This window comes from Taudactylus pleione, unplaced genomic scaffold, assembly GCF_031769625.1.
Source record: "Taudactylus pleione unplaced genomic scaffold, aTauple2 ptg000641l, whole genome shotgun sequence".
NCBI lineage: Eukaryota > Metazoa > Chordata > Amphibia > Anura > Myobatrachidae > Taudactylus > Taudactylus pleione.
In genome coordinates, this window is record NW_028285043.1 from 192200 (window position 1) to 219662 (window position 27463).

Consider the following 27463-nt stretch of genomic DNA (forward strand, 5'->3'; position numbering starts at 1 on the left):
CGCCAAAATGGCTGGGAGATGACCATCCACCCATTTCAGAATCCGTGACATTTCTGTCATTGCCACCTGACTTCGAGTTCCCCCTTAATGATTGATGTAAGCCACAGTTGTGGTGTTGTCTGACTGAACTTGCATAGGTTTTCCGTGAAGTATGAGTCTGGTTTGCTGTAGGGCCCTGAAGACCGCCCGAAGTTCCAATATGTTGATTGGTAGAGCAGACTACTCTGCTGTCCACCACCCCTGAAAATGAGTGTGGACCTGTCACTGCAACCTAACCCCGGAGACTGGCGTCCATCAAGAGGACCCATTCCGGAATCCAAAAGGGGCGCCCCTTGGTGAGGTGACAAATCTGCAGCCACCAGGCAAGAGACAGACGCACCTCCGGAGAGAGCACCATCGTTTGTGCTTTTATCCGATGGGGTAATCCGTTCCACCTGGAGATGATCAATTTCTGCAGAGGCCTGGAATGAAACTGGGCATATTCCACCATGTCGAATGATGATACCATGGAGCCCAGTACTTGGCATTGCTGAGTGGATTGACACTTGGCGACTGTGGAGACATTTGCGTACTCGCGTCTGCAAAGTGGAGATCTTTTCTGCGGTCAGAAAGACTCTCTGCTGTTGGGATCCAACAGAGCTCCCAGATGCATGGAGTCAAGGAGGACTTTGTCCAATAGATCAACCACCCGTGAGTCTGAAGCACAGAAATAGTCAGCGGTAGATGGTGGTGAAGTACTTCTGGGAACCCTACCAACAATAAGGGGTCATCCAGGTAAGGCAACAGTCGAACCCCCTGATGCCGTAGATGTGCTGCCATGGCAGCCATAACTTTGGTGAACACCCGAGGAGCTGTTGAGAGACCAAACGGCAGAGCCCGAAACTGGAAATGTTGTTTCTGTATAGCAAAACGGAGGAAACGCTGGTGAGATGAAGCAATTGGAATATGCAGGTATGCATCCTGAATATCCAGCGATACCATAAAATCCCCCGGTTCCATAGCCAGTATAATTGAGCGGAAGGTTTCCATCCTAAACCAAGGTACCCTGAGGAATCTGTTCAGGGACTTAAGATTGAGGATAGGCCGATATGATCCGTTCGGTTTCTGGACCAGAGAGAGATTGGAGTAATAACCCGTTCTTCTCTGAGGAAGCAGTACCAGGATGACAACTCCTGCTTGAAGCAAGGATTGTATGGCTTTCTGGATTTGTAATGCCTTGTCTTTGTCTGACAGAGGGCTTTTGCACAAGAATTGCTGGGGAGGCCTTCTGCGAAAGGCAAGGGCGTACCAGTGAGAGACCACTTCTCTTACCCAAGTGTCTGTCGTGGTCTGACACCAGAAGTGGGCGAACTGAAGTCGGCCTCCCACCTTGAAATCCCCCAAGGGGAGGGCCGTCCCATCAGGCTGAAGACTTGTCATCGGACTTGGTCGCCAAACGTCTGGTACTCCAGGCCTGTTTCTTGGACTTTGTAGTCTTTTGAAGGCTGACTGTCTAGGAAAGGGCTGACCCTTAGGGCTTACCTTGGGGCCGAAAGGACGAGGGCCTGCATCTTGAAGAAGTAGATGCTGAAGGCAGACACGCAGATTTAGCCGCTGCCAACGTATCCACAATCTTGTCCAGGTCAGAACCAAACAAGATCTTACCATTATAAGGTAGACACGCTAATCCTTTTTAGAGTCCACTCTCCAAGAGCGCAGCCATAAGGAACGGCGAGCTGACAGCGCAGCAGCCTCATTGATATATGTAGCCGAATCACGTAGGTTACCCACCAGAGTCACTTGATCTGCAGTACATCTGACGGAAAAGACTCCTCTAAGGAGTCTGCCCAGAACTCCATAGCCTTAGCTACCCAGGAGACAGTCATAGCTGGCCTGGCGACTGCCCCTGAAAGAGAATACATTGACTTTAAACGCACCTCCACCTTCCTATCCGTGGTATCCTTTAAGGATGAAATGGATGGCATAGGTAGAGTAGCACTTTTGTCACATGAGAGTCCACCGCAGGAGGTGATTTCCATTTAGTGCAATGTTCCTCAGGAAAAGGATAGGCATAAGCCAGGCGTCTTTGCTGAAATCACTTCCCAGGCGATTTCCATGCCACTTCCATGTGCTCCACTAGATGATCAGATCAAGGAAATAAGGACTACTTCTGCAGTATTTCCTTTAACAGGGCATGTTTGGACCGGGGAGCTGGCGGTTTGTCGTCCTCTATAACTAGGGCTGAACGGACAGCACGTATCAGAGCTGGAATATTGATTTTTTTACTTAGACTCCTCCTCACGCTGAGAGGGCTCAGAGTCATCTTCCTCCATCATCTTCCCGGTATCAGTGTCATCGTCATCATATTGTGTAGATTGGGATGACGGCATAGGCCTTTTGGCCGGTCTAAGGGGTTTATCCCCCTGCAGCATAGCCTGGAGGGTAACAGAGGTATCTGCCAGGGTCTGTACCATAATAGACAGCGTATCTACCCATTAAGGAGGCACAGACTGAACCTGCATGGGTGAAATCTGTAAAGGCAGGCCCTGTGAGGGCATAATCGCCTGCTGTGTGAACCCCACAACGCCCACCGCCATGGTTGTCAAAGCCTGAGCAAAGCATGCCCATGGAGGGTCCTGTGAAGTGACTGGGACTACAGAAGGACCTGGGGGATTATAGCACCTCACACAATCCCACTGAGACCCTGACCCCCTCACCCAGTCCTGCAGCACATGATTTGCATGACAGCAGGACTGGAGTGGGATCGTGCACATCATCCCCACTTTCAGACATAGCAATGAGAGACGTGTACACGGTTTGCGACAAACCACACAATAAATATATTTATATGTGAGGTAAAATAAGCACCCTGACAAAACTTGTATTGTAAGGACTCAGAAAAAAAAAAGGTATAGATATATTGTCTGACAGAATGAGTAGAAATACAGAGACAGCGCTAGCATAAAGTCACATACAATGCAGAAATTACACCAGCACAATGGCACTATACCTCAACTACCCAGACTAGGTGTTTAGAAGGATATAGCGCTACATACGCTGACCAGGAGAGGTATGTAGGGAGACCAGGCTCCGCATCCCTGAGAGATCTGCGACTTTGCCAGGAGAAAATGGCCACCAGAGAGTCCTGTGTGAGGAGTGCTGCTGCAGCTCAGCCAGACCGCAGGTGCGCTGTGCAAAGGGGAGGAGCCGGCTGTAAAGACGGAAGGCTGCCTCCCCTGGCCAACGTTTAACCTCTGGGACGCTGGAAGCGCAATTTGCATTGAGCATTGTGCCCCAGCACTTGTCCCCAGGCAGGTTTTAAGTGGAAGCGCAGGTTACTCAGGCCTGGGTCCACTGTAGTCATCCCCCGATCCTTCCCGAGATCCGGGGGGAAAGGACTGCAATACACGGATCACCACAAGAGATCTGTGACTTACCTTAGCTTCCCCGTGAATCCGGTTGCAGTCCTGGGAGTCCCACGGGGTCTGGCTAGCACAGACCCCGGGCTCCCACCGCGATCCCCGGATCAGTACCGGCATCTTGGCGCCGGCGGGCTGATGGAGCGGCAGTGCTGACATCCCACTGGACTGTCCGCTTAGTAGAAATATATTCTGAAAATCTTCAGGGGCTGTTAAACAGCCCCACTGCGCTACAGTGACCCAACTCTGGCCGGGCACCAAACGAAACTAAGGTGCCTCTGGCCCGGAAGCGGGGTATAGGGAGAGGCCCTGTGCATTCTGGGAGAGAAAAATTAACTGCGTGGTGCCCGGATGTCCATGCCATCACCTAAACCCCAAGGTCTCTCTGTGGAGTCTATACCCTGAAGAAGAAATAGTGAAAGTTCTGAGCAATCTGGTAGGGCGCGCGATACGCCTGACCTGCGTTTTACTCAGCCGACTCCGCTTAGGTAAAGACCTTCCGTTACCTCCGGAGGTGTAGGAGTGAATCAGTCTGGTTTAGGAGAGGTTTTATTTGAAGTTGAACTGCCACGTTTGTGCCGTTTACTGCTGTTTAGCTTGGTCAGCCAGCTAGCTCAGCGCAACCTTTTGCCCTAAACTGAATGGTGTAGCCAGCCCAGGAGCAACGGCGGCCGCCTTCTACCCTGAGGTTCCTTCGCACAGAGTCATAAGTTCCCGGTTCCTGAGGTGTTTCAAAAACTGTGCGAGAACAGACATAGGGAGCCTTCATGCAGCCACATCATTCTATGGTCGTCACCAGGGATTCAAATACCCAGCAATAGTAACTTTCAGTACTTGATATTTGAACTACCAGTGATATTGGGTAAATGAGAAGGAAGAGACATTTCAAAGACTGTAATTAACCATTGAAAAGTTATCATTATGTATTATTTTATATAAATGAGCAATAGGGCCTAAGTATGCAGTTCTCAAATGTCAAACAAAGAAAGAAAAAGAACTCTGGGTGGGGGCACACAATAGGTATAGAGATAATTGAGTCAATAATTGCAAATAAAATTGAACTTTTATTATTAGTCTAAAAAAAGGGTACCAGCATTAGTGTCAACATACAGACGAACAAACAATTAAACACATATATAAATTGGATCAAAGGAGAGATACTCTCCAGAAAGAGATGTATCCTCTCTTGACATAAAAATAAAAGCTAGGCGAATTAATGAGTGTATTATTAATGTCACAGATGTATCCTATCGCCGTAAGCATCACAAATGGGCATGTTAATAGGGCAAATTGTCTATTAAATAATGTTTGTTCATTTAACTCCCCTCAGGGATATATATCACCATTTAGCTATACCAAAATTGGAAAACCATGTGCTGTAGTATCTACATATATCTAGGAATACATCCTAATCATAAATGTTCTATAAAACTGCATATAACCATCAGTATTCTATGAATAATATGTCTGAAACAATAATGATCACAGATTCCAATGCACAAAGGGTGTAGATATCACTAAATTGACAATGCCATACTGAGACTGATAATAAAGAGGACCAGCGAGCAAAAAATATATTATTGAGACAATTTAGAATAGATAACACAGGTCTTGTGCTGCCAAATCAGAGGAAATCTGGTGTGATAGTTCCTCACAGTAAATAACAATAGTCAATGCAGTATAGTGTGGCAGACGTCCAGTGGTATATGTAAAGTGTATAGAAAACAAACTGACAGGATCAGTGGCCGTCTGCCCTGATGCACAGGGCAGTGCAGGGGTTATACGCCACTTACCTGATCAGCGTGAGGTCCAGAAAGTCAGTCTGCAGTAATATCTATCAAGCTGGTACATGCCGCTTGTGTGTGGTCGGAAAGCCGGCGTCACGTGTGCGCACCACGTGACCCGGAAGTGTCTGACGCGCGTTTCGCCTTAAAGGAGCTTGTTCACAGTCCCAACCCTATAGTGATTGTAAAAGGTGCCTCTTCTTTATCCTCATCACTGGCCAATCGCGCGACTTCACAATGGATTGACAGGCAGAATGGCCTATGATTGCACAAATTCCTATAGCCCAATCAGATTGATCCATTCTATGATTGGCATCATAGTTGGCCTATCAAGAGGCCAAAAAAACAGCAAAACAGAAAAAGGATAAATTATCTCATTTAAATTATGGTGAGATAGTCGTTTTTTTGTGATGGATAAATTTAGGTGATGATGTTGTATAAAGCCATTAAAGGGAAAGGAGGGGGGGGGGAAAGGGGATGTAAAATAAGTAAAAAGGAAAGGTTATTTGTTATTTTTTGTGTTATAAAATAAAAACAGTTAGAGATGAGAGACGTAAAATCAATTAGTGCAAGGGTTAATGGATCTCCTTCTCATACTAAGTACACAAATAATCAGGGATTGGAGTAAATGATATTCACAAGGTGATTATATATATCAAATGGTTTGATATATGAAAATATATACCTCATAAAATTAATAAATATTAATGCTTAATGCTGATTTGGATTTCATTAAAGTATCCTGATGGATATTAGAAAAACAGGATAGTCTACTCCCAGATAATGTACTAAGTGAGTAGCTACTGCATATCATTATATCATGTAGTGAATGATATGTGAGCATACTCAGAAAGGCATCCAGGGATGAGAAAAAGTAGGTAAGGCATCTACTGTTGCATTGTATCAGCTGAGGGGCACCTGATGACATGCATTGCAGGTGCCTCTCCTGAAAATCTACAATGAGTGCCCTTAAAAGAGTAGAAAATGTAGAATATATAAGGCATGAAGAAGATAAAAGTCATTCAGTATATTATCAGGGACCCAAGCTATCTCCAACCATATACCAATGGAATTGATGGTTATTGAGTCATGAGGACCTGTATGCTGATGTGAAAGAAAACAGAAAATATTGCAAACATGTTGGCCGTGCGAGACACTGAACTCTGTTACTGCGGCATTGCAGAGTAAAAAATTTCCTCAAGCTCAGTCGTTCATGCTACATATTAGGAAAATCAGAATGATAATAAAATATAATATACAATATAAAATATATATGTGTAAAAAACATCAAAGTGAAGATGACAAAAGAACACCCTCAGGTGTTGCCAAAAAATCATGAAGAAATCATACAGCATCAATGTGAATAAATGAAAGATAAAGAAACCACAGATTCTGTTAGTATAATTAAAAATCACTCAAACCAGTAGCAACAATGTATATAATAAATGAATTATATCTTGATTAAGACAAAGCAGCCAATGCTTATAAATTCAATAAGAGCAATAAAACACACATGTAAATAATGAAATTGCATGTAAATAATGGTTCCTAAAATGTATGAATATAGAGTCCCGGACTTTTGAACAACATTTGGTGAAACCCTCTGAAGAATTCCTCCATACACAAATATATTTTTTGAACTGATGTTGATTAGTTCATCATCCGGTATAAAAGTTACAAAGTAATAAATGGGTGTCGATATTACCTTCCGTATAGTTGGATCAGACCCAGATCTGGGTATATGAATACAATGTGGATGATGGTTACCGTGGCTGAAGATGGCAGACCTCCCGATCTCGACCCAGCTGACGATGGAGATGCAGAGGGGAGTGGGTGGTCGCTCTAGTGCTCCAGGTCCGGCACAGGAGGGGCAAAACAATGTACTCCGTGCTCTATGAGTGAATGGGTCGTCTGACCAAGATGCACGTGCTCTACCCGACCAGCGGGGAGACTTGGGAAGAATTGAATGACGCCGCTCTGAGGCTCCGTGTCAGGGGGAAAGGAACAGAGGGCTCTGCGTCCCGGATGGGTATGGAGGATATTCCACTGCAAGCTGATAGAATGGCTTAAAGCTTGCCAGGCACGGTGTGTAGACGTGCAGAGAGAGCCAGTGATGAGACTCCAGGAATCAAAAACCGGGTAGATGCTGCATGTCTAGTTAGGTAGAATTAGGTCGGTAGAAAAACACCATAATTGATATATTCATTCATGCCTGTAGGTGTTACTGCTCCCAATTTGAAGGTCCACTCACTTTCTTTTCTAAGTAAGGTATTGGTGATGTCGCCACCTCGTATACCTAAGCTGACTTTCTCTAGTCCACAAACTTTAAGTTCGTTATATGATTTATGATGATGGTAATAAAAATGTCGGGCCACTGTGGTTAACTTCTTCATTTTTAATAAGTCTGTAGCTGCATTACGTATTGTACCTATGTGCTCAAGAATACGTTGCTTCAAGGATCTAGTGGTCATTCCTACGTATTTCATATTGCAGGTACACATAATGCAGTAGATGACTCCCTCCGTCCTGCAATTGATGTAGTCCTTGATTCTAATATCATTTCCAAATCTGTCCTTAACAGTATCTGTTTTGATGATGTGATTGCATATTTTGCAACTGCCACACGAAAAAGTACCTGATGCAAGAGATTTTTTAGGTGTCGATTTTATAAAGTGACTGTGTACAAGGTGATCTTTAAGATTTCTTGATCGTCTCCAACCCATAGCAACTTGCTTATCCAGTACTGCTGCTAGATCCGCATCAGCTAATAAGATAGGCCAATGTTTTTGAATCGCATGCTGAAGTTCTCTCCATTCTGTACAAAAATTGGCAATGAATCTTAATTTGCCACTTTTCTCCTTTTTGTCACCAAAAATCAAATCATTTCTTTGTGTGTATTGAACTCCTCTCTGGGCTTTTTTGATGGCAGTATTGCTATACCCTCTCTCACGCAATCTTTGAGATAGATCTAGACTTTGTTGTTTAAAGTGATCATCATCAGAACAATTCCTGCGTAATCGCAGGAATTCACCCTTAGGTATGTTAGCTACCGTGGGTGGAAAATGAGAACTTGTCTGGAGGAGAAGGCTGTTCGTAGCCGTTGTTTTCCTGTATAAATCAGTTGCAATCATCCCATCGTTCTTCACATATATTAATAAGTCCAAAAAATATATTTTCTCTTGGCTCACGTCATATGTAAGGGAGATGTTGAGATTGTTATTATTTAATGTCGCAATGAACAATAGCAGAAGATCAACATCCCCTTCCCAAATCATAAAAATGTCGTCTATGTATCTAATCCATGAGATAATGTGAGATGACAGATTGTCATTATCCTCATGGAAGACGAATTCCTTCTCCCACCACTCTAGAAAAATGTTGGCATAGGTGGGGGCACACGCAGCCCCCATTGCAGTTCCCCTAGTCTGCAAGTACAGTTTGTCATCAAATGGAAATAGATTATGATGTAACACAAACCTTAATAGCTCCAAAAGAAAACTGTGGAAGTCATTGAAACCTTCCATTGTCATGAAATATCGCACGGCTTTAATCCCTATATCATGGGATATGCTCATGTAGAGAGCTTCAACATCTAACGTTACCAGATATTGATTTCTCTCTAATTTGATATCATTGATTTTGCGTAGTACATCTGTCGTGTCCTGGACGTAAGAGGACAGGCTCAACACATGATGCCTTAAATGTAGGTCTAAAAAAGTACTGGCCGGTTCAGTTAGGCTTCCTTTGCCTGATACAATGGGTCTCCCGGGAGGGATATTTCTATTTTTATGCACTTTTGGCAACATATAATATGTTGGAATTTTGGGATGTTTTATCTGTAGAAATGCATGTTCTTGTGAGGAAATAATATGATCTTTAAATGCTCGGTCAATGATACCACAGTATAGAGTTTTATAATCCTCCATGGGATTAAATATCATTCTTTGATAACAATCTGAAGTTTCCAGCTGTCTATTTGCCTCAATAACATACATTTCTCTTGGCCAAATTACCACATTACCTCCTTTGTCAGAAGGCTTAATAAGGATGTCTTGCCACCCTCCAATTTCTCTTAGTGCCTTCTTCTCCCCCTGAGTCAAGTTGGTAGGGTATCTATGTCTTGATTTAGTTTTGAGATAAATATTATCAAATTCTTTGGACACCATTTTTGTGAAGACCTTAACTTCTGGACTTATATTGTCCTGGGGAAAAAAAGTAGATTTTTTCTTGACACAAGGTCTTTGTATTGGATCCCGGAGGGTGAGGCCATTATTTCCTGATTCATTCTCAAGATCTTGTAGTGCCATCAGGGCTTCGACTTCAGTATCCGTTAGATCAAGCATGTTGTCCAAATCCCCATCCTGGACGTTAAGTCCTAATGCAATATTATCCTGAGTGGATGCAGATGGTTTTTCAATGCATTCCAAAGTTTCTTTATTAGAGAACATTTTACATAGTAATAGTTTTCTACTGAAGAGGCGTAGATCTTTCTCCCAGCAGAAACGGTTCAGATTCTGTGTTGGAGAAAAAGACAAACCTTTGCTCAATACTGATTGTTGGGCATTAGTGAGATTGTGAGTGGAGAGATTGATAATCTTTAGTTGTGAGTCTGAGGATGAATTGTTGGGAGTGTCAGATGTTAAATTCAATAGCGTCGTGTCTTTCTTGTGGAATATCTCGTGGGTAAGGGTAATTCCCATTGTTGTTGGTCCCTTCCGCTTTTTGCGGCTCCTCCTCGTCTTCCTCTTGGTTGTCTCTGCCTGCTCCTTACTCCTCGAGGATCCTCTAAAAAAAAGAGGGGCAACATTCACATTAGATCCACCCCTATAATTGGAGGGGTGAAGATCAAGATCGGAATGATCTTGAGTATCCTCTGTACCAGACGATTCTGCTTCAGATGACGTGTAAGATCCTGGATTCAGTGGGGATTCTCTCCTTGGGTGAGTTTTGTGCCACCTGAAAACTTTACCGGATGAGAAATCCCTTTTGTCTCTTGCAAATTTGTTCTTTTTGCGGTCAATAATGTTCTGTTCATACACCATTAAATCCTGTTTTGTTTTCTCAAATGTGTTCTGAAAATGAGTATCATTTTCCCATTGTTCTAAATTCTTACCAAGATGTTCAATCTCCTTTTCACACTCTTCAAGAATTAAATGGTTATGTTTGACCAAAATCTGCATCAATTCCAAGGAACATCTATTAAGGCAGGTTTCCCATTCTTGTTTTAGATTTTCACTTGCCAATTGAAAAGCCGGAAAGACTTTGGGTCTCAATCCCCTTGGGGAAATTTTATTTTTGAGATAATTATCAAGTGTAGTGAGGTCCCAGGAGACTCTCACTTGTTTTTGAAGTGCGTATTTTAATTTTAAATAGTCTCCTTCCCAATTTTTATGTGGTTCAGTGTATGAAATATCACTAGGAAATATATCATCTAAGTTTTCATTATTTTTACGTCTCGCTGAGAGTTCTTTTTGTAAATTGAAACTCATTAATATAGTCTAACTTGAAAAAGGATTTTTGAAAAAAAGATTGTTATAGTATGTTGAGAACTAGTTTTCCCAGTTAGTGTAGCAGGGTTAGATCGTGCAAGGTGTCCCAGAATGACTGAAAAGAATCAGTCTGCAATTAACAATATGGAGAAAAAAGGAAAAGGAACCGTTCTCAAATGTCAACAGGAATTTTAAACGGGTTGGGTACGGGATGCCGGCGCTAGGGATCTGGCGTTCAAAATCTTGGCAGGGTTAGGATACAGACTCCGGTCAGTAAGTAACTCAACCCTCACCCTCTCCCTACCCCTAACCCTCCCTGGTGCCTAAACCTAACCTCCCCCCCAGTGCATAAGTCTAACCTCCCCCTAAACCTATCCCTCCCCCTAACCCTGCTACTTACCTTAGGGATGCTGGCGCTGGGATTCTAACCGCCGGCATCCCATGTGCCAGGATATTCAGATTGCTTTTAAACAAGTGTTATAACAAGCAAATGTGTCAACAAATTAAGCAGCAGCTCTGGGAGCTGCCCGTTTCCTACCAATGTTGTACTACCTTTGTTTGCAGATTTGGCCAATGGATCGTCTCCCTTAGCTTACACCACATTGCATGAGAGTAGTGGCCATTTTCTTATAACACACTTCTAAATAATGATCAGAGCGCTAAAGAACAGCGCCCATTTCCTTATCGCACAGACATTTATCCTGCTAGCTAAACACAAAAATGTATCCAATTGTTAGATTTTACTACTGATAGTACAGTATAATGTTTTTTATATAGTTTTCTTTTATTTTCACATTGAAGACCATGGACTGTCTGTTATGTAGGGCACTGTAAGTTAGCTCAGACTAGTTTGACAGCAGTTACAATATTAATCTCCTTATAGAACGAGGCCATGCACTTCAAATGACCATGCCAGCACTTCTAAGATTCCCACTATAACCACTGTAGGGAAAATGCAGAATTGGCGGCGGTAAACACATCCACATTGCAGGCACGGACAAACATACGAATGTTTGCTAGCATGACAAGTTGTAGCACTTCCCCAATTCATCCCGCTTGGTTTCATAGTGGTCATCAATATCAGTTCCCACTGTTACTAGCTGCACCGTGCAGGCCTCAACTTTGCACATTCTTGTTGACCTTTCTTTTTCTCATTTATCACATTAACCTGTGAGGCTGCATCACATCAGCACTGAGTCCAATAATGCCTAGGTGGATTAGAAAGGAACGCTATTTTATCCTCACCTGGTCCGCTTATCCTGGCCTTTTCTCCGACGAGCCCTCATTTTTGCTCTGAAGAATTCATAGAGGCCATTCTGCTCCCAACCTTCACTGGAGGTAAAAAGAAAAAAACAAGAAATGTTACTATGGAGATTGAGTGGAATCCATAGAGGGATCTAGGCCTCAAGAGTTATCAAGTGATATAGCAAGGTTTTAAAAATCAAAACAAAGCTCATATTAGCTTGACTGTTCTGTATTGCTTGAAAAAGGGTTGTGGACCCAAAATGTTGTATTTTTTTTTTTTATAAACCACTGGGGTTAAAGCATCAATTTGGATTGGAGTGACGTTTATTATGCATTAAACAATAACAATGAGTGCCCACATTTATAATCTCTCTCACTAAAATATATTATATATTAATATTAGAGTAGTATACATATATTGTAGGCGGCATTCAGACAAATAGTAAATGACACAGGAATCCCCGCTAGTCAACGTTTGTCCCTGGTCATCCCTGCAACCACAGCCACAAGAATGTCCAGGAGCTCACCGCACCGACCATATGACATCCAGAGTCGCGGTAATCGAGTCATCATAGTGATCTGCTGACCGAAGTGTGGGCAAGGACACCGGTCTCCGTCACTATAGTCATTGTTAGAGAGACCCAAGTACACAAAATTAACAATATATAGTGCAAATATGTATACACAAATCTAGAGGGACAGATATCCCTGGCAACATCTCTATGAAAGATACCAATCAGCACCACTATACACTATAGGGTGGGCGACAGAGGAAACAAGACAAAAATATTGGAATAATAAACTACATCTAGCGTAAATTAAATGATCATGTCGCAACCCCCATAAATAAAAGTATGTGCTAGCAAAAAAACTATGCTGATGAAGAGTAATTCAGATATTCCAATATTTTTGTCTTGTTTCCTCTTTCGCCTACCCTATAGTGTATAGTGGTGCTGATGGGTATCTTTCATATAGATGTTGCTAGGGATATCTGTCCCTAGCAACGACCATAGTGACGGAGACCGGTGTCCTTGCCCACACTTCCGGTCCGCAGGCCACCGTGATGACGCAATTACCGCAACTCCGGATGTGACATGGATGCGGAGGTGCGTTGAGCTCCGGGACCCTCCTGTGGCGGCGGTTGCAGGGATGACCTTCCAGTGGGGGGGGGAAGGGGGGCCTCTATTTAGGCAAGCTGCTTGTACCATTTATTTGTTGTTTGTCTGTCTATATATCCATCTCTACCTCACAACAAAACAACCAGCACATCCCAGTTAGCAATGCAAAAGAGTATTGTATTCAAAAAAGTGCATTCACTGTAAGCAGTAGGAAAGAGGACATTGAAAACGCATGTTTGCAGCTATTAGGCATGGAGCTAAAATATCATCCTGCAGTAGCAGCCTGATAGGTACGATCTGTCTTACAATTTATTGTTCCAATGCGGATGGGAACAATATATATATTGTGCGGATTGTATAGTGCCCGATCTTCGGCACAGCATATGGGACAAAGCAATGAACGACGCTATGCTGCTAAATGTAGCATGGAATATATATTGCGGGGTCGTATACTGGATCGTGCAGTGTGTATGGCTGATGCGATGTTTCATTCCATTGCGTCATGCCGTCGCTAGGTACACATCTTATAGTGTGTACCCAGAATTAGAGACAGCCATATCGGTGTACCAATGTACACTATCAAAGACTAATGGCTCAACACCAGGGGAAGCTAGATATACCCACAAATCGCACTACTTAAATCAACATAATAACTATGTGTATTTTCCACAGAAACTGCACAATAAATGAAAGGTGCAACAAAGTAAATATAAACCCGTAGTAGAAATACAGTATTATAGGCAACAGATATTGGTGTTCTAGCACCCTGCACTGTCGCAACCCGTGCAATTCCTCTTTCCTGTCTGGGTGTTGTATGCTCTGGTGCCAACTATCCTCTTAGTGCCTAACCCTTCCCCTAACTCCACTACTTTCAGTTGGTATTCCGGCGCAGGCATTCTGATGGCCCGGATCCCAACAGTCAGGATTATGACTACATCCCAAAGATAGTTCCCCCAGCGTAGATGTACACCTCTGGATAGTAAATACAGTGATCTCCTTGCGGGTGATTCAGTCATAATGCAATGTACACTGTGTGGTGGAAACGATAACGTCTATCAAAGACAACTGACAAATCTTCTATATTGCTCTTCTATCAAGATGCACCTAGCATCTTGTGCTTCAGCGAGTACAGTGGATGCATTTACCAGGACTCCTGTGGGATTAATGCAGTCAACTGCACTAGAGGTAAAATGCTATTGTTTCACCTAATATGGTGGAAAATAAATTCTAACTTCTCTCAAGTAGCAAAAGTGTACATATAGTGAAAGCAATTTTCACCATCTGTCAAGACTATGGAATACCAAGATAAAAGGATCTCCTATAGGAGTCAAAGAGGGTCTATTTTAAAAAATAACTTTTGAAAAAACACTTTCAAGCATGTGTACAGTCTTCATAATGTGTTGAGAACTGACCTGTTCCGAGGTCTATCGTGTGATGGGGGGCTGTAAAAAGCTTCAACCGCAGCCAAGAGCCTTTCACTGGGCGGCATAGGAGGAGGCAGCCGTATGTCCTTGGGGTCAAGAGGTTTGTACTCATGGTCTTCCAACTGCAGAGAAGAGAAATGTTATTGTTTCCCCTATGTTGAAAGTCAAAGATCAGTTCCATAAACATATACAGAGGCCAAGGAAGTTTGATGTGGCTTCACACATCCTTAATTTAAGAGGTGGTAAGCTATTCTTAACACACATACAAGTGACATATGCAATTATTTAGTCACACTTAGGGGGAGATTTGTCAAAGCTTGGAGAAAGATAAAGTACCAACCTAATCAGCTCCTAACTCATTTTCGAACCCAGCCCGTAAAATTTTAGTTAGAAGCTGATTTGTTGGTACATCTCCCTCATACTTACAGCCACAATATATTATATTGAAGATCGATATTAAAAGAAAACAAAAAAGAACAAAAAACAGTAACTCAGACCTCCTTTTTCTTTAGGACGAGGCATCACTACCCTATTGCTTTGGGTAGAGTTGGAGAAAAGGAGATTTATGTTATTACCTGCTAAATCCTATTCTTTGACTACATAGGTGGCACAGGGAAAAACAGTGAGAGAGGAGAGTCTGGGCACCAAAAAGTTATAATTTATTTCCCAGCAGCCCAGACTGCCCCTCCTCTATACTTCGCCCACAGCCAATGCCAGCCAGTTAGGTTAGCAAGCCACAGAGAGAAGGAGAAGGAAGACAGTCAGACACTCAAACACATTGGGAAGGTGAACAGAACCGGTACTAGAGCAACTAAACTCAGCAAGGTGCATCAGAATAGGCACCCTGTGCCTATGTAGTTGAAGAAAAGGATTTAACAGGTAAGGACATAAAATATCCTTTTCTTCTTCCTCCACTAGGGGTCACAGGGGTGACAATAGGATGTCCCAAAGCTGTCCACCTATGGGAGGACGCTCCCAGGCTGCACTGAGAACCATTCGCCCGAAGGCTGTGTCTGAAGACTTGAAGGTGTCAAATGCATAGAAGCAAAAAAAAGTGTAGGCGGAGGACCCTGTAGCAGCCTTACAAAGCTGTTCCGCAACAGCGCCACGCTGAGCCACCCAAAAGGCTACCACTGTCCGGGTGCAATAGGCAGTCACCACGGCAGGGGCATGAGGAACCGCCGAAGAGTAGGCCTGGCAGAGAGTCAAATGTAGTCACCTGGCCAAGGTCTGCTTAGTGGCCTGCCAGCCCCGCTCGTGAAAATCATACAGGACAAACAGAGAATCCGTCCTGCTGAAATCTCTGGTCCTGTCCACATAAATCCAGAGAGCCCGCAAAAATCTAAAGAGGCTTGCTCCGGGGAAAAATCTGGAACGCTGAAAAGACGGGACCATGATCTCCTGGTTAATGTGAAACGGGGAGTGACACAACAAGGTGGTTGGGTACGGGTTGCCTATGGTCAGTAAACAGACCATGGCATCCCGACAGCCAAAATCCTGATGCCTGAACGCAAGTAGCCTAACCCTAACCCACCTTTCCCACAGCCTAGCCCTAACTCTCCCCGCACTGCAGCCTAACCCGAATACTTACCGTTGGGATGCTGGCGTTCGGGATTTGAGCCGGAATTCAGACACTGGTATTCTGAGTGCTGGCATCCCAAACAACGGAATGGTGACTGCTACCCCGACAAGGCGCTCAAGTCGTACACTCTCCGGGCCAATGCGATGACAAGCAGGAAGACAGCCTTCCGCGTAAGCCAACGCATGTCCACTGTAACTACTGGCTCAAAGGGAACCGACTGGAGAGCCCTAAGAACCAAAGATAAGTTCCAGGGAGACATTGGAAGAACAAAGGGCGGCTGGACTTGGAGAACTCTGAAAAATGTCCAAACATCGGATAAGAGTGCAGCTGCCTCTGTAAGAACAGTCAGGGCCAAAATCTGTACCTTTAAGGAAGAGAGCCAGAGGCCCAAATCCAGGCCTGCTTGCAGAAAAGAAAGGACCCGGGAGAGGCGGAAAGACCTGGGGTCAAAGTATGTCCGCCAAACGCAATGATAAATTCTCATCAAAGAGGACTTCTGAGCAAAAAAACACGGTATGAATGACCCTTCTGGAAAATCCCTTCGCTCTCAGGACGGACGTCTGAAGTGCCATCCCATCAATGCGACACGAACCAGATCTGGATGGAAGCACAGGCCCTGAGACAGAAGTTTCGGCCGCAGAGGAGGAGCATTGATTGAGACGCCAGAGAGCTGCGCGCACAAAGCTTGTCGCGTCCAATCTGGCACCACGAGGATCACCGTGCCTCCCTCCAACTTGTGGAGGACCCGTAGGATCATCGAGACTGGGGGAAAGATGTATACAAGTGGAAACGTTCCCAGTACAGCTAGACCATTGGGATCCCTGGTGCAGGAACAATATCTCGGCAACTGGTGGTTGTGATGAGACACCATTATATCTATGTCCGTAGGCCCCAACAGCAGTAGCTGGAAGACGTCTGGATGTAGAGCCCACTCACTCGAGTGAACATCCTAATAATGGACTCCAGGGATGAAGAGGCAGAAGATGACGCTCTGCCCAGTGGAGAATGTGACTGACATCCATCATTGTGCAGTGCCTGCGAGAGCCGCCGTGGTGGTTGATGTAGGAGTCAGCGATCGCATTGTCCGACTGTACTTTGACAGGAAGACACTGGAGTAGAAACTGTTCCTGGCAAAGTGGTCTGTATACTGCTCGGAGCACCAGGACGTTGATTGACGCCTCAAGAGACTCAACTGTCCATCTACCCTGGAACATCTGACGACATGTCAACGCCCTTCACCCCCCAAAGACTTGCGTCGGTGGAGAGTAGGACCCAGTCCTGCATTCAAAAAGGACGGCCCCTGATCAGGTGGGACTGGAGGAGCCACCACAGACGAACGTCCCTAAGGGGAATAAGAGTCTGCGCCTTGGAGTTGCAGATGAGACTTGTTCAACCATGCTAGAATGACCAGCTGAAGAGGACAAGAGTGGAAAGGGCAAACTCGACCATGTCGAAGATTGAGACCAGAGAACCCAGGATCTGAATACTGGAGTGGATTAACAGCCGACGGGAGCACAGGAATGCTGTTGTCTGCAGGAAGTAAGACCCGCTGAGCCGTGGAATCCAGTAAAGCACCTAAATGTAACATCTCCTGAGAAGGCATCAAGGTAAATTTCCACCATCTGTGTTACTGCAGAATATCCACCATCAGACGGACGTGGCCTCTCAGAACAGCCGAGACTGGGCCAGATGAAAAAGTTTGTCCAAATAAAACAGGATTCAGACACCCCTGAATTGAAGGTACACTGCCATGACCTTTGTGAAAATGGACAGCCCAAATGGCAATGCCTGAAAGTGATCGTGCTTCACCGCAAACCTGAGGTAGCAATAGTGACTTACTTGGATGGGAATATGTAAATTGGCATCCGGATGTCCAATGATGCCATAAAATCCCCCGATTCTAACCGTATGTTTGTGTGTCGGTTACATACCTAATAGCAGCACTGTTAATGTTAGTTAGGTTACATTTACCATTAATAGTTTAGGTCAAACTTTTATTGTTAATTTAGAGTACACATTTCTGTCTGTCTGGATAGTCAGTATAGCCATTTGTAGTTTCTCACTGTGCCTACTTATTTGTCCATTTGTAGTCACTATATTGCATTTGGGGCCTACAGTAATTTTTTCCACTAGACCACTTATTCCTTGATTTGTGGTCTGTCAGTTCAGTGCTCGCACGCACACACCATTTAGTAGTATACTGTGTGTTTTCATTTGCAGACTGTCTTCAAAAGGAAACCTCCGCAGAGGCTTCCCGAGAGAGGACTTCTCCTGTGCTGCGTGACTACACCTGCAAAGAAAATAATTCATGCTTGGCTCAGGACCACCACTGGTGTTTGTGACCGCTGCACTGCAGAGGCACTGGAGGGGTCTGTCTCAAAGATGGTGACCCCACAAGAGTCTGCGTGATTAGCCTCTTTGTCACTTACCATGATGGAGTTGGAGACTCAGCTTGCAGCTTCCCGAATGGCTCTGCCTTCAACTGTATCTTCTGGTGGTCCCCGGCTACTATCGTCTCACCCAGTCCTTGGGGACCAGCAACCAACCCTCTCGGAACCATCGTGGGTTCAGGGTCTGTCCCAATCGGTCCAGGGTTTGGTGCAGGTCTGCAGCTCCCTGCAACACATGCTGGAGCCTCCAGCTAAAACACAGGGCACCCCACAGAGTTCTAATGCCTCTCCCTTCAGGTTATGATTCCCAATCTGACAACTTCTCGGGAGAGTTATCGCAGGAATCGGCCGTGGATTCTGTTTCAGCTCATGACGAGCACATCACTCAGGTTGACGTTGATGCTTTGGTCAGAGCAGTTAAGTCTGCCTTACTCATTAAGGATTTGGATGCTTCTCAGACTTCGGAAGTACCCATCTTCCAAAGTAAGACAAAGAAGCCAATGGTTTCCCCTTCCCCCCCCGTCCTCTGCTCTACTGGAGGGTATTTTGGCAGAGGTTTGGTCGCATCGTAATACAAAGTTCTCAGTTTCAAAACAAATACCACCTTTTTATCCCTTCCCGTCTGAAGAGCGGAAGAAGTGGGAATCACTTCCCCCCCCCCCCCCCCATGGATGCCCATATTACTAGGTAGGTGAACTCAACCACACTTCCCATCCCCACTTTGACCTCTCTCAAGGACCCCACAGACAGGAAATTAGAACACTTCCTTAAATCCATTTTTATGAATTCTGGGGAAGCTTTACATTCCAGCTCTTGCCTCAGCTTGGGTTGCAAAAGCCCTCGGTTGCTGGGCAGATTCCCTGGAGGAAGGTCTCAGATCTGGATCTCATTGATCAGACCTCCTCTCCTTAGTAGCCAACATCAGCAAGGCTGGATCTTATTTGGGCGAGGCCGCCATTGATTCAGGAATCTTATCTTCAAAGGTGTTTGCTTCCTCCGTGGCAGCTAGACGCGCACTATGGCTTCATTCTTGAGAGCAGACGGAGAGCCCAAAAAGGCTCAAGGCTCTCCCGTTCTCTGGTGAGGTTTTCTTTGGCCCCGAACTGGATAAAATTGTGGCCACAGTAGCATTGTCAAAGACTGCTAGTCTTCCTTCCGCAACGCCATTCTCCTTTCGCCCACAGGGAAAGGCAAGAGGTCAACCTTCTTCCAGAGCTCAGGGATCCTCCAACAAAAATCCCAAAAAAAGAGGCCGTCAGGCCCCTAAACCAGCCGATAAGCCTGCGGCACACGGGGTTGGTCCCCACCTGGAAATTTCCAGTGCGGGCGGTCGTCTCCTACAGTTCGCCGATGCCTGGCTGGAAACAACCTCGGACACCTAGGTAAGGAACATCGTGTCTCAGGGTTATTCTTTGACTTTTCAGGAACGCCCTCTACTTCAATTCTTTTCCACCGGGTCTCCTGTCGACATCGGCAAGGGCGGCCGCCCTTCGGGCTTCCATCAAGACTCTCTTAGCCTCCAATGTGATCGTTCCAGTCCCTCTTCACCAGAGGAGGACGGGTTTCTATTCAAATCTGTTCCTTGTCCCCAAACCAGACGGCTCTTTCAGGCCTATCCTCAACCTGAAAACACTCAACCTGTTTCTCAGGGTTCCCAGGTTCAAAATGGAGTCACTTCGCTCTATCATGCAGGCCATGGAGCCAGGCGATTACATGGCCTCCTTGGACATTCAGGACGCATACTTACAAGTACCCAGGGAGGGTCATCAGTTTCCTCCGGTTCGCCATTCTGAGGGACCGCTTCCAATTTCGGGCTTTGCTTTTTGGCCCATCAACTGCACCTCGAGTGTTCACGAAAGTCATGGCGGTTGCCCTTCGCCGCCAAGGAGTCCGCATCCTACCATACCTAGACGACCTTCTCCTGCTAGCCAGGTCTCTGTACATTCTTCATGAACACCTCCAACCTCACCCTGGACTTATTGCAGTCACACGGCTGGCTGAACAATGGCGGAAGTCCAGCCTGACTCAGTATCAGGAAATTATCTATCTGGGTGCTCTCCTGGACTCCAGAGTTCAGAGAGTTTTCCTACCCAGGGACAAAATAACACCCCTTCAGCCCCAAATCAGACTTTTCCTTCAACAGCAAAGAATCTCAATACATTTCTGCATGTGAGTTCTGGGCAAACTGGGCTCCACCTTCGATATGGTGGGAGTATGCACAATTTCATTCCCATCCACTTCAATGGGAAATTATGCAGCGGTGGAACAGATCCCACTGGCATCTCAAATCCCAGACCCTAGTTCTGTCCAGAGAGGTCCATCATTCTCTCCTGTGGTGGCTCCAGTTGTCACATCTCGACAAGTGTCATCCATTCCTAATTCAGGATTGGGTCCTTCTAACCACAGACGCCAGCCTTTGCGGCTGGGGAGCGGTCACAGTCATTCATTCTTTTCAGGGCAGGTGGAAAGTTCAGGAGACCAACCTACCAATCAATATCTTGGAGCGGTATACCGCGCACTTAGTCAAGCAAAACCCTTCCTTCAACACAGAGCTGTGAAGGTGCAGTCAGACAACACGACGGCGGTCGCCTACATAAACCATCAAGGCGGTACCAAGAGTCAAGAAGCAATGAAAGAAGTCTGTCTCATCCTTCGTTGGGCGGAACGCTACCATCCAACTCTCTGCGGTCTACATTGCGTGAGTCCAAAATTGGGAAGCGGACTTCCTCAGCAGACAGGATGTTCACTCCGGCGAATGGTCTCTCATCCAGCCGTTTTCCAGATGCTGATCCATCGATGGGGTCATCCAGACATAGACTTGATGGCTTCCCAGCACAACAAGCTTCCACTCTACGAATCCCGATCCAGGGACCCAGGAGCTTTCGTGGTGGACACACTTGTGGTACAGTGGACATTTCCACTTGTATACCTCTTTCCTTCGATGGCACTTCTCCACATGTCCTTCGCAAATTTTAGATTCAGTTATCCGGACCATGCTCCGCGACCGGAAACTTTCTTCGGCGAGGATTTACTATCGTGTATGGCGGACTTCCTTTTTTGCTTGCGGTCGAGATCCTCTGGTGTTTTGTCTTTCTAGACTTGTCTTTCTTGCAGACAGGTTTTGATCTGGGCCTTCGCCTTGCTTTCTTGAAGATTCAGGTGTCGGCTCTCTCTGTATTTCAGCGCAGAATGGCTTGTCCGCCAGCTGTTCAGACGTTTCTACCTTCCTTCACATTCAGTCACCTTCCGTTCCCCCGGTAACGCCGTGGGATCTTTCTTTGGTTTTAAGTGTTCTACAAAAACCCCCCTTTGAACAGTTTGATTCCATTGATCTGCGTTGGCTGACGTGGAAAACTAGTTTCCGTCTGGCTATTGCGTCAGCCCGCTGAGTTTCAGACTTAGGTGTATTGTCTCACCGTGCACATTTCCTGGTGTTCCATCCTGACCAGGCAGTTCTCCGCACACGTCAGTACTATCTCCCTAAGGTAGTATTACGCTTCCATACCAACCAGGAGATCGTGGCCCCTTCCCTATCAACTTCAGGTTCTACTGACTCGACGCTGGACGTTGTCCGGGTTCTTCGCACTTATGTTGATCGGACCAAAGATCTTCTGAAGCTAGACTCTCTGTTTGTTCTTTATGACTTCAAGGCTGGCCAGCTTCAGAACAAACTGACTCGTTGGTTGCTCCTTACCATTTGTCATGCCTATCTTTTGGAAAAGAAGCCGGTTCTGCCTTCGGTGAAGGCTACTTCCACTACATCTGTGGGGGGTCTCTTGGGCGGCTCGTCGTGGTGCCTTTACCGAGCAACTTTGTAGGGCCTCTGCCAGCACTTTCATAAAATGTTACAGTTTTGACACCTTCGCCTTTGCTGATGTGGCTTTTGGGCGTCTGGTTCTTAGCGCAGCACAGGAGCGTTCCCTCCCTTAAATGGACAGCTTTGGGACGTCCCACAGTCCGTGTCTCCCATTGGATGAATGAAAAAAATTGGATTTTTGTCTTCCCTGTAAAATCCTTTTTCTGAGTCCATGGGGGACACTGGGCACCCACCCGCTCGCACCTGACTGGCAGGAGGTTTTATGCTTCCAGCATATGGTTCCTAGACAGGTGGTGTGCCCGATCCTGTGTGCATGCAGATTTCTCTTCTCCGTTCCTGTTCTTTGAGCTTGTTAAGAATAATTGGCTTCAGATGGGGTGTACAGGAGAAGGAGCCTAAGCTGCTGCTGCAAAATAAGTTAACTCCATGATGCCCAGGCTCCTGTATCTTACCCTACACACCCACAGTCCGTGTCTCCCATGGACGCAGAAAAAAAGGATTTTACAGGTAAGACAAAAATCCCTTTATTTTCCTATGTAACACTCATTGCTTTAATAAAAATATTTATAAAGAAAATAAATACAAAAAATTGCCGGTGGCAGGGTATAGAGGTGAGGTAGTCTGGGCCACTGGGAAATACATTTTGAAACTATTTGATGCCCAGACTCTTCTCTCCAGGCTATGCCCATTGTCATCCCTGTGCCCCTAGCTGAGGAAGAAGAAATATTAATTGCAGCTTTTCATTCAGTAATTGAACAAGGGACTGGATAGGAACAAAAGTGTTTCTAGGCAATGGCACAACATCCCGCTCTACAGCTGCGACAACACCTGACCGGAAGAGAGCCCATACCTTTCCTCCTGCAAATACCCATTACACCAAGACAACTGTGCCACAGAAACAATTCTTACAAAATGTAACCATCAGAGGCAACCACATGCCAAATATAGGTCGAGATGTATCAAGCCTTGGAGAGCGAAAGCATCAACCAATCAGCTCCTGCCATTTTTTCAAACAGCCTGTAAAACTGACAGAAGCTGATAGGTTGATACTTGATGTCTCTCCAAGGCTTTATATATCTTCCCACCCCCAGTATCTTTCAAAGATCTGTGATTAAAAAAAAAAAAGATCAAACCAGTTGTGCAATACACATGTTGCCCTGACACTGAAGTGGTCAAAGGTTTTGAAGCCACTCAATTCCCACTTGTGTTTTATGGTTGAGTTTGGCAGATCGATTAAGCAAAATTACCTTAACCAGTGGGGCCATAAGTCCAGCAGGAAGGTCAAAGTAAGGGACATTGGGTACAAGGCTGGGGTCATCGTGGTTAACATGTGGAGGTCCTTGTCTACGCATATGAGGTGGCTGTCCATTAAATCCATGTGGTGGTGGGCCAAAGTCTTGGTGTTGGGGACCTCCCCATGGAGGATGTTCATTCATGTTCGGATGGGGCATTCTGTGGCCTTGGTGATGGTGCGGTGGTCCCATATCTAAGGATTTGAGTAATATTATAGTAATACACCAATAGTTATTAACTTTTCTGTTTCCTGAGCATCACGATCTGATGAACAGATGTGCAGCATCGGAAAACGCATTAGAACTTGCGAGCTATTTGGATTACTGACCTCCAGAAAATCAAACCACCTCGACTGGCTAGTTATTGGACTATTTGGCTTATATACCACTCAGACACCTGCTGACACTAAGGCTGGTTTATAGCAGGTGAGCCATAAATACTATACTTACACGGGCTGCCACCGAATTTGGCTGACAGCAAAAGTGAGCTACGGCCAGATAGGGACAGAAATTCGGCAATCATAAACTCAGCATTCAGCGTGTGCTCCTGCTGGATGTACCTCATATTGGATGTGTCGTCCGAGATAATTGGCCTCTGGCAGGCGAGAGTTGCATAGGTTTGCCAGGAGACTAATATATGTCTGCACTCAGTAAGTGGGATCTGTATAATGAAAGCGGACTTGGCTATTAATGAGAAAAATCCACTGACTGATTTACAAACTGCCAATCTGGTGATTTTTTTTCAGCCTGCTAGACCGGGTACAGATATACCAGAAATGGGGATTGTAAAAGAAGCAGTAACTTAATCCTTTCATGAAAGGTGATATTTAAATCTGGATAACATTTTAAACCAGAGTCCACAGAAATACTGGTATCTGACCAACATGACTATACTAATATATTCTATTAACTAAAAGGAGGAACAACAATTTTATTTAATTTTAATTACGTACATCTGGCTCCATCAAATCTACCCAATTTTTTGTCTTTTCAGTTTATTGGTTCATTTGGCGGTAACACAGACACCGCCTAGTTAGGAGTGCTGCAAACCTACCTCTGTACATATAGTTGATAATTATTTTTATTATTTGTATGGAATTGGCTCTTATTGATCTGATTTTTTACTATTGGTCCTTGTGTGTTCATATTTAATGCCATGAAGAGGTGGATCTGGTCTGATTTGTGCACCACAGTGAATGTAGTTGCTACACTAATAGTGTCACATTGGGTGAAGAACATTAATTCTTCAGCAATAGACCACCTTTGAACTATTTATGGGCTCTATTTTTTTTTCCTTTACACATGATAAAGAGGCAAAGTGTCCATTTTGTAAATATAACCAGTATCCCATCTTTATTGTTGGTTTAAACACTCTAGCTGAACGCTGTAATAAGTAGTATGAGTTCGACACACCCTGAAAGAATGTACCTAGCCAATGATTAAAGTTAGGATAAGTGTTTTATTTACAAAATACGTTGGCACTTTAATATTTTTATTACGGACATATTTTTTCCATTAAGTAGTCCACAAATGCGGATAGCCTTTAAATGTGTCAAAAGAAAGCAAAAAAAAAAAAAAAAAAAAACTAAAGAAAAAGTTAACAGAGCATGTTATCATTGGTGCGAGAGGCGATCCATTGATAAACTTTGAACAGTAGTTTCAATTACTGGTTACCTGAAGGAAAGTCTCCTTGTGGATAATCAAAACGATGAGGGAAGGGTGGTCTCTCAAAAGGATGGCAGGGGGGGAAATCCTCCTGCATAAATCGTGGCGGAAATCTGTTAAAGTTGTGAGGGTGAGGTGGTTGATTGAATTGGGGTGGATGCTGTTGGTGAGGAGGGAATGGACCCATAAAGTGTGGTGGGCGCTGCATGCGAAAATGTGGATCCCTTTGAGCTCCAACACCCCATGGTGGCTGATCATGCTGGTTGCTCCAGGGGGCATCAAACTGGTTATTCCATGGAGGTTCTCTCTGACTGTTCCATGCTGGTTCAGGCTCATTATTCCAGTTTGGGTCACGCTCACTCCACATACCTTCATGGCTATTGTTCCATGGAGGGCAGTGAGGAGGAGCCTGGTGGTGAGGAAAAGGGGGCTGCTCGCATGGCTATGGAAAAACATAAGCAATTTAGGATTCTCCTCAGAGAAAAAAGGTGCTGCTCTCTATGGCACATACACAATAAAAAAAAATGTTTAATTTAAGACAATGACACCAATATAGCAAAACAAAGGTTAATCCCAAACAGAAAAGGCATGCTAGAAAGGTGGTAATAGGCATCTTTCATTTATAAATATCAGACACCATAGCTACTACTTCCTGCATGACTGAATTTTGTCAAATTAGATTGTCACAAAAACCTAAATAAAATTGCATTTTCTGCTTTAATTTGTTTTCAAATTAGATTAGTTTGCTATGTGGCAATTTATATACCTGCTGCTGGCCCCAGGAAGCTATAGGCTGTGGCTGGTCAAACCATGGTGGTTTATTTGGAGGAATCTGTTCATGAGGAGCTGGGCCTCTGGTTCCTGCAGCTCCTAGATCTGGTACACTACCAGGAGGGGGCTCAAATTCTGATGGAGCAGGGATAACAATTATCGGCTTCACATCCTCTATAAAGAAAAGAGCAAGGGAGAAACCATATGAAAAAGTGTGGATAGCATCCTTTTTTTTATTAGAAAGGTAATATTAATATAAAAAAAAAAAACAGAAAAAAAAAAAATTTATATAAGAGTAATAGAAAAGTAGCTACCTGGTGGGGGTACAGGAGCTGGCGCAGGGGTAGGAGCTGGTGCAGGAGGTTCTGGAATTGGCTCCACCACTGGGATCTGGATTTGCTGCTGTTGCTTTAAACTAGTCACAAACTCTTCTTGCTGTGTTTTCAAGGTCTGCATCTGCTGCTGGAATGCCATAAGGATTGGCTGCACCACTGTGAAGTATTCACCCAGTAAAGCAGCCTTGAGACCCAATAAAACAGGTAATGAGAAGTCAGACCACTTAAAGACTATTCACTGTCGTCCTGCAACTAACAGTTCTCCCCAGTTTTTATATGATTTGGTACAGAAGTGCCACAGAATGCATAGGTGATCTCTATACTACCCATGTCAGGCCAAACACATCACTAAACTCCTAATCACTTAAGATATATCTAAAGAGCAAAGGATTGTGACAATTATTTATAACGTTGAAATATAAACAGAATTACCTGGTGTTGACCCAAGCCAAGAGCAGGGCTCTGCAGTTGCTGAATTGTAGCCTCATCAAAGTAGCCATTCTTCTCCCAAAGCTGGAGCAACTACAGAAGAGATCATTTGGCATATGTTTATAGAATAAAGTATACACCAACATATCTTGTAAAGAAGAGTGTGCATACACTGTTTTTTCTCTATGCTAACCATTGGCATCACAACCGTAGCGGAAATAAGCTTATGAAGGGACTGATGTACTGGGAAAGCAGTCACCAATGTCACTCAGACAAAGAGGATCTAATGAGTTGGTGCTCTATTCCTGTTAATTCAAGACATCCATGTAATCTCACACACATATACATACATATATATATATATATATATATATATATATATATATAAAAAGACAAATTACTTATCGAAACGCGTCAGAGGGGGTTTAAGCAGCATGCCAGAAGGACCAACCCGGGAATCCAAGTGCAGTAAGATCGCAGGACTTAATCTCACCTACATCTGGTACTGTTTGTGATATGCCGTTACATTTTATTTATTTTATAAATAAATTCATTACATTTTAAACTTCCTCCATATTGGTGGTACTATGCTATATTTGGATTTAATTTCTTTTATGATACTTCAACGGAGCCTTATCTGGTAATTTCAAAGGTGAAGGAAAATACCTTGAGATATGCTCATTTAACAAATTAAGCTAGTAAGAGCAATTTGCCACACTAAGGA

At 44.5% G+C, this 27463-nt stretch overlaps 1 protein-coding gene across 1 annotated transcript in view; it reads right to left on the reverse strand.

Annotated features, from left to right (window-relative positions):
- LOC148479044 (calcium homeostasis endoplasmic reticulum protein-like) overlaps positions 1 to 27463 on the reverse strand; it is a 55279-nt gene that overhangs the window by 8887 nt on the left and 18929 nt on the right. Inside the window, exons 7-13 of the mRNA XM_088455009.1 lie at positions 26743 to 26832; positions 26290 to 26494; positions 25971 to 26149; positions 25214 to 25646; positions 23495 to 23733; positions 14447 to 14580; positions 11917 to 12003 (exon numbers count right to left, since the gene is read on the reverse strand). Coding sequence (XP_088311135.1) covers positions 11917 to 12003; positions 14447 to 14580; positions 23495 to 23733; positions 25214 to 25646; positions 25971 to 26149; positions 26290 to 26494; positions 26743 to 26832 — 1367 coding nt within the window. The remainder of the gene's footprint in view (positions 1 to 11916; positions 12004 to 14446; positions 14581 to 23494; positions 23734 to 25213; positions 25647 to 25970; positions 26150 to 26289; positions 26495 to 26742; positions 26833 to 27463) is intronic.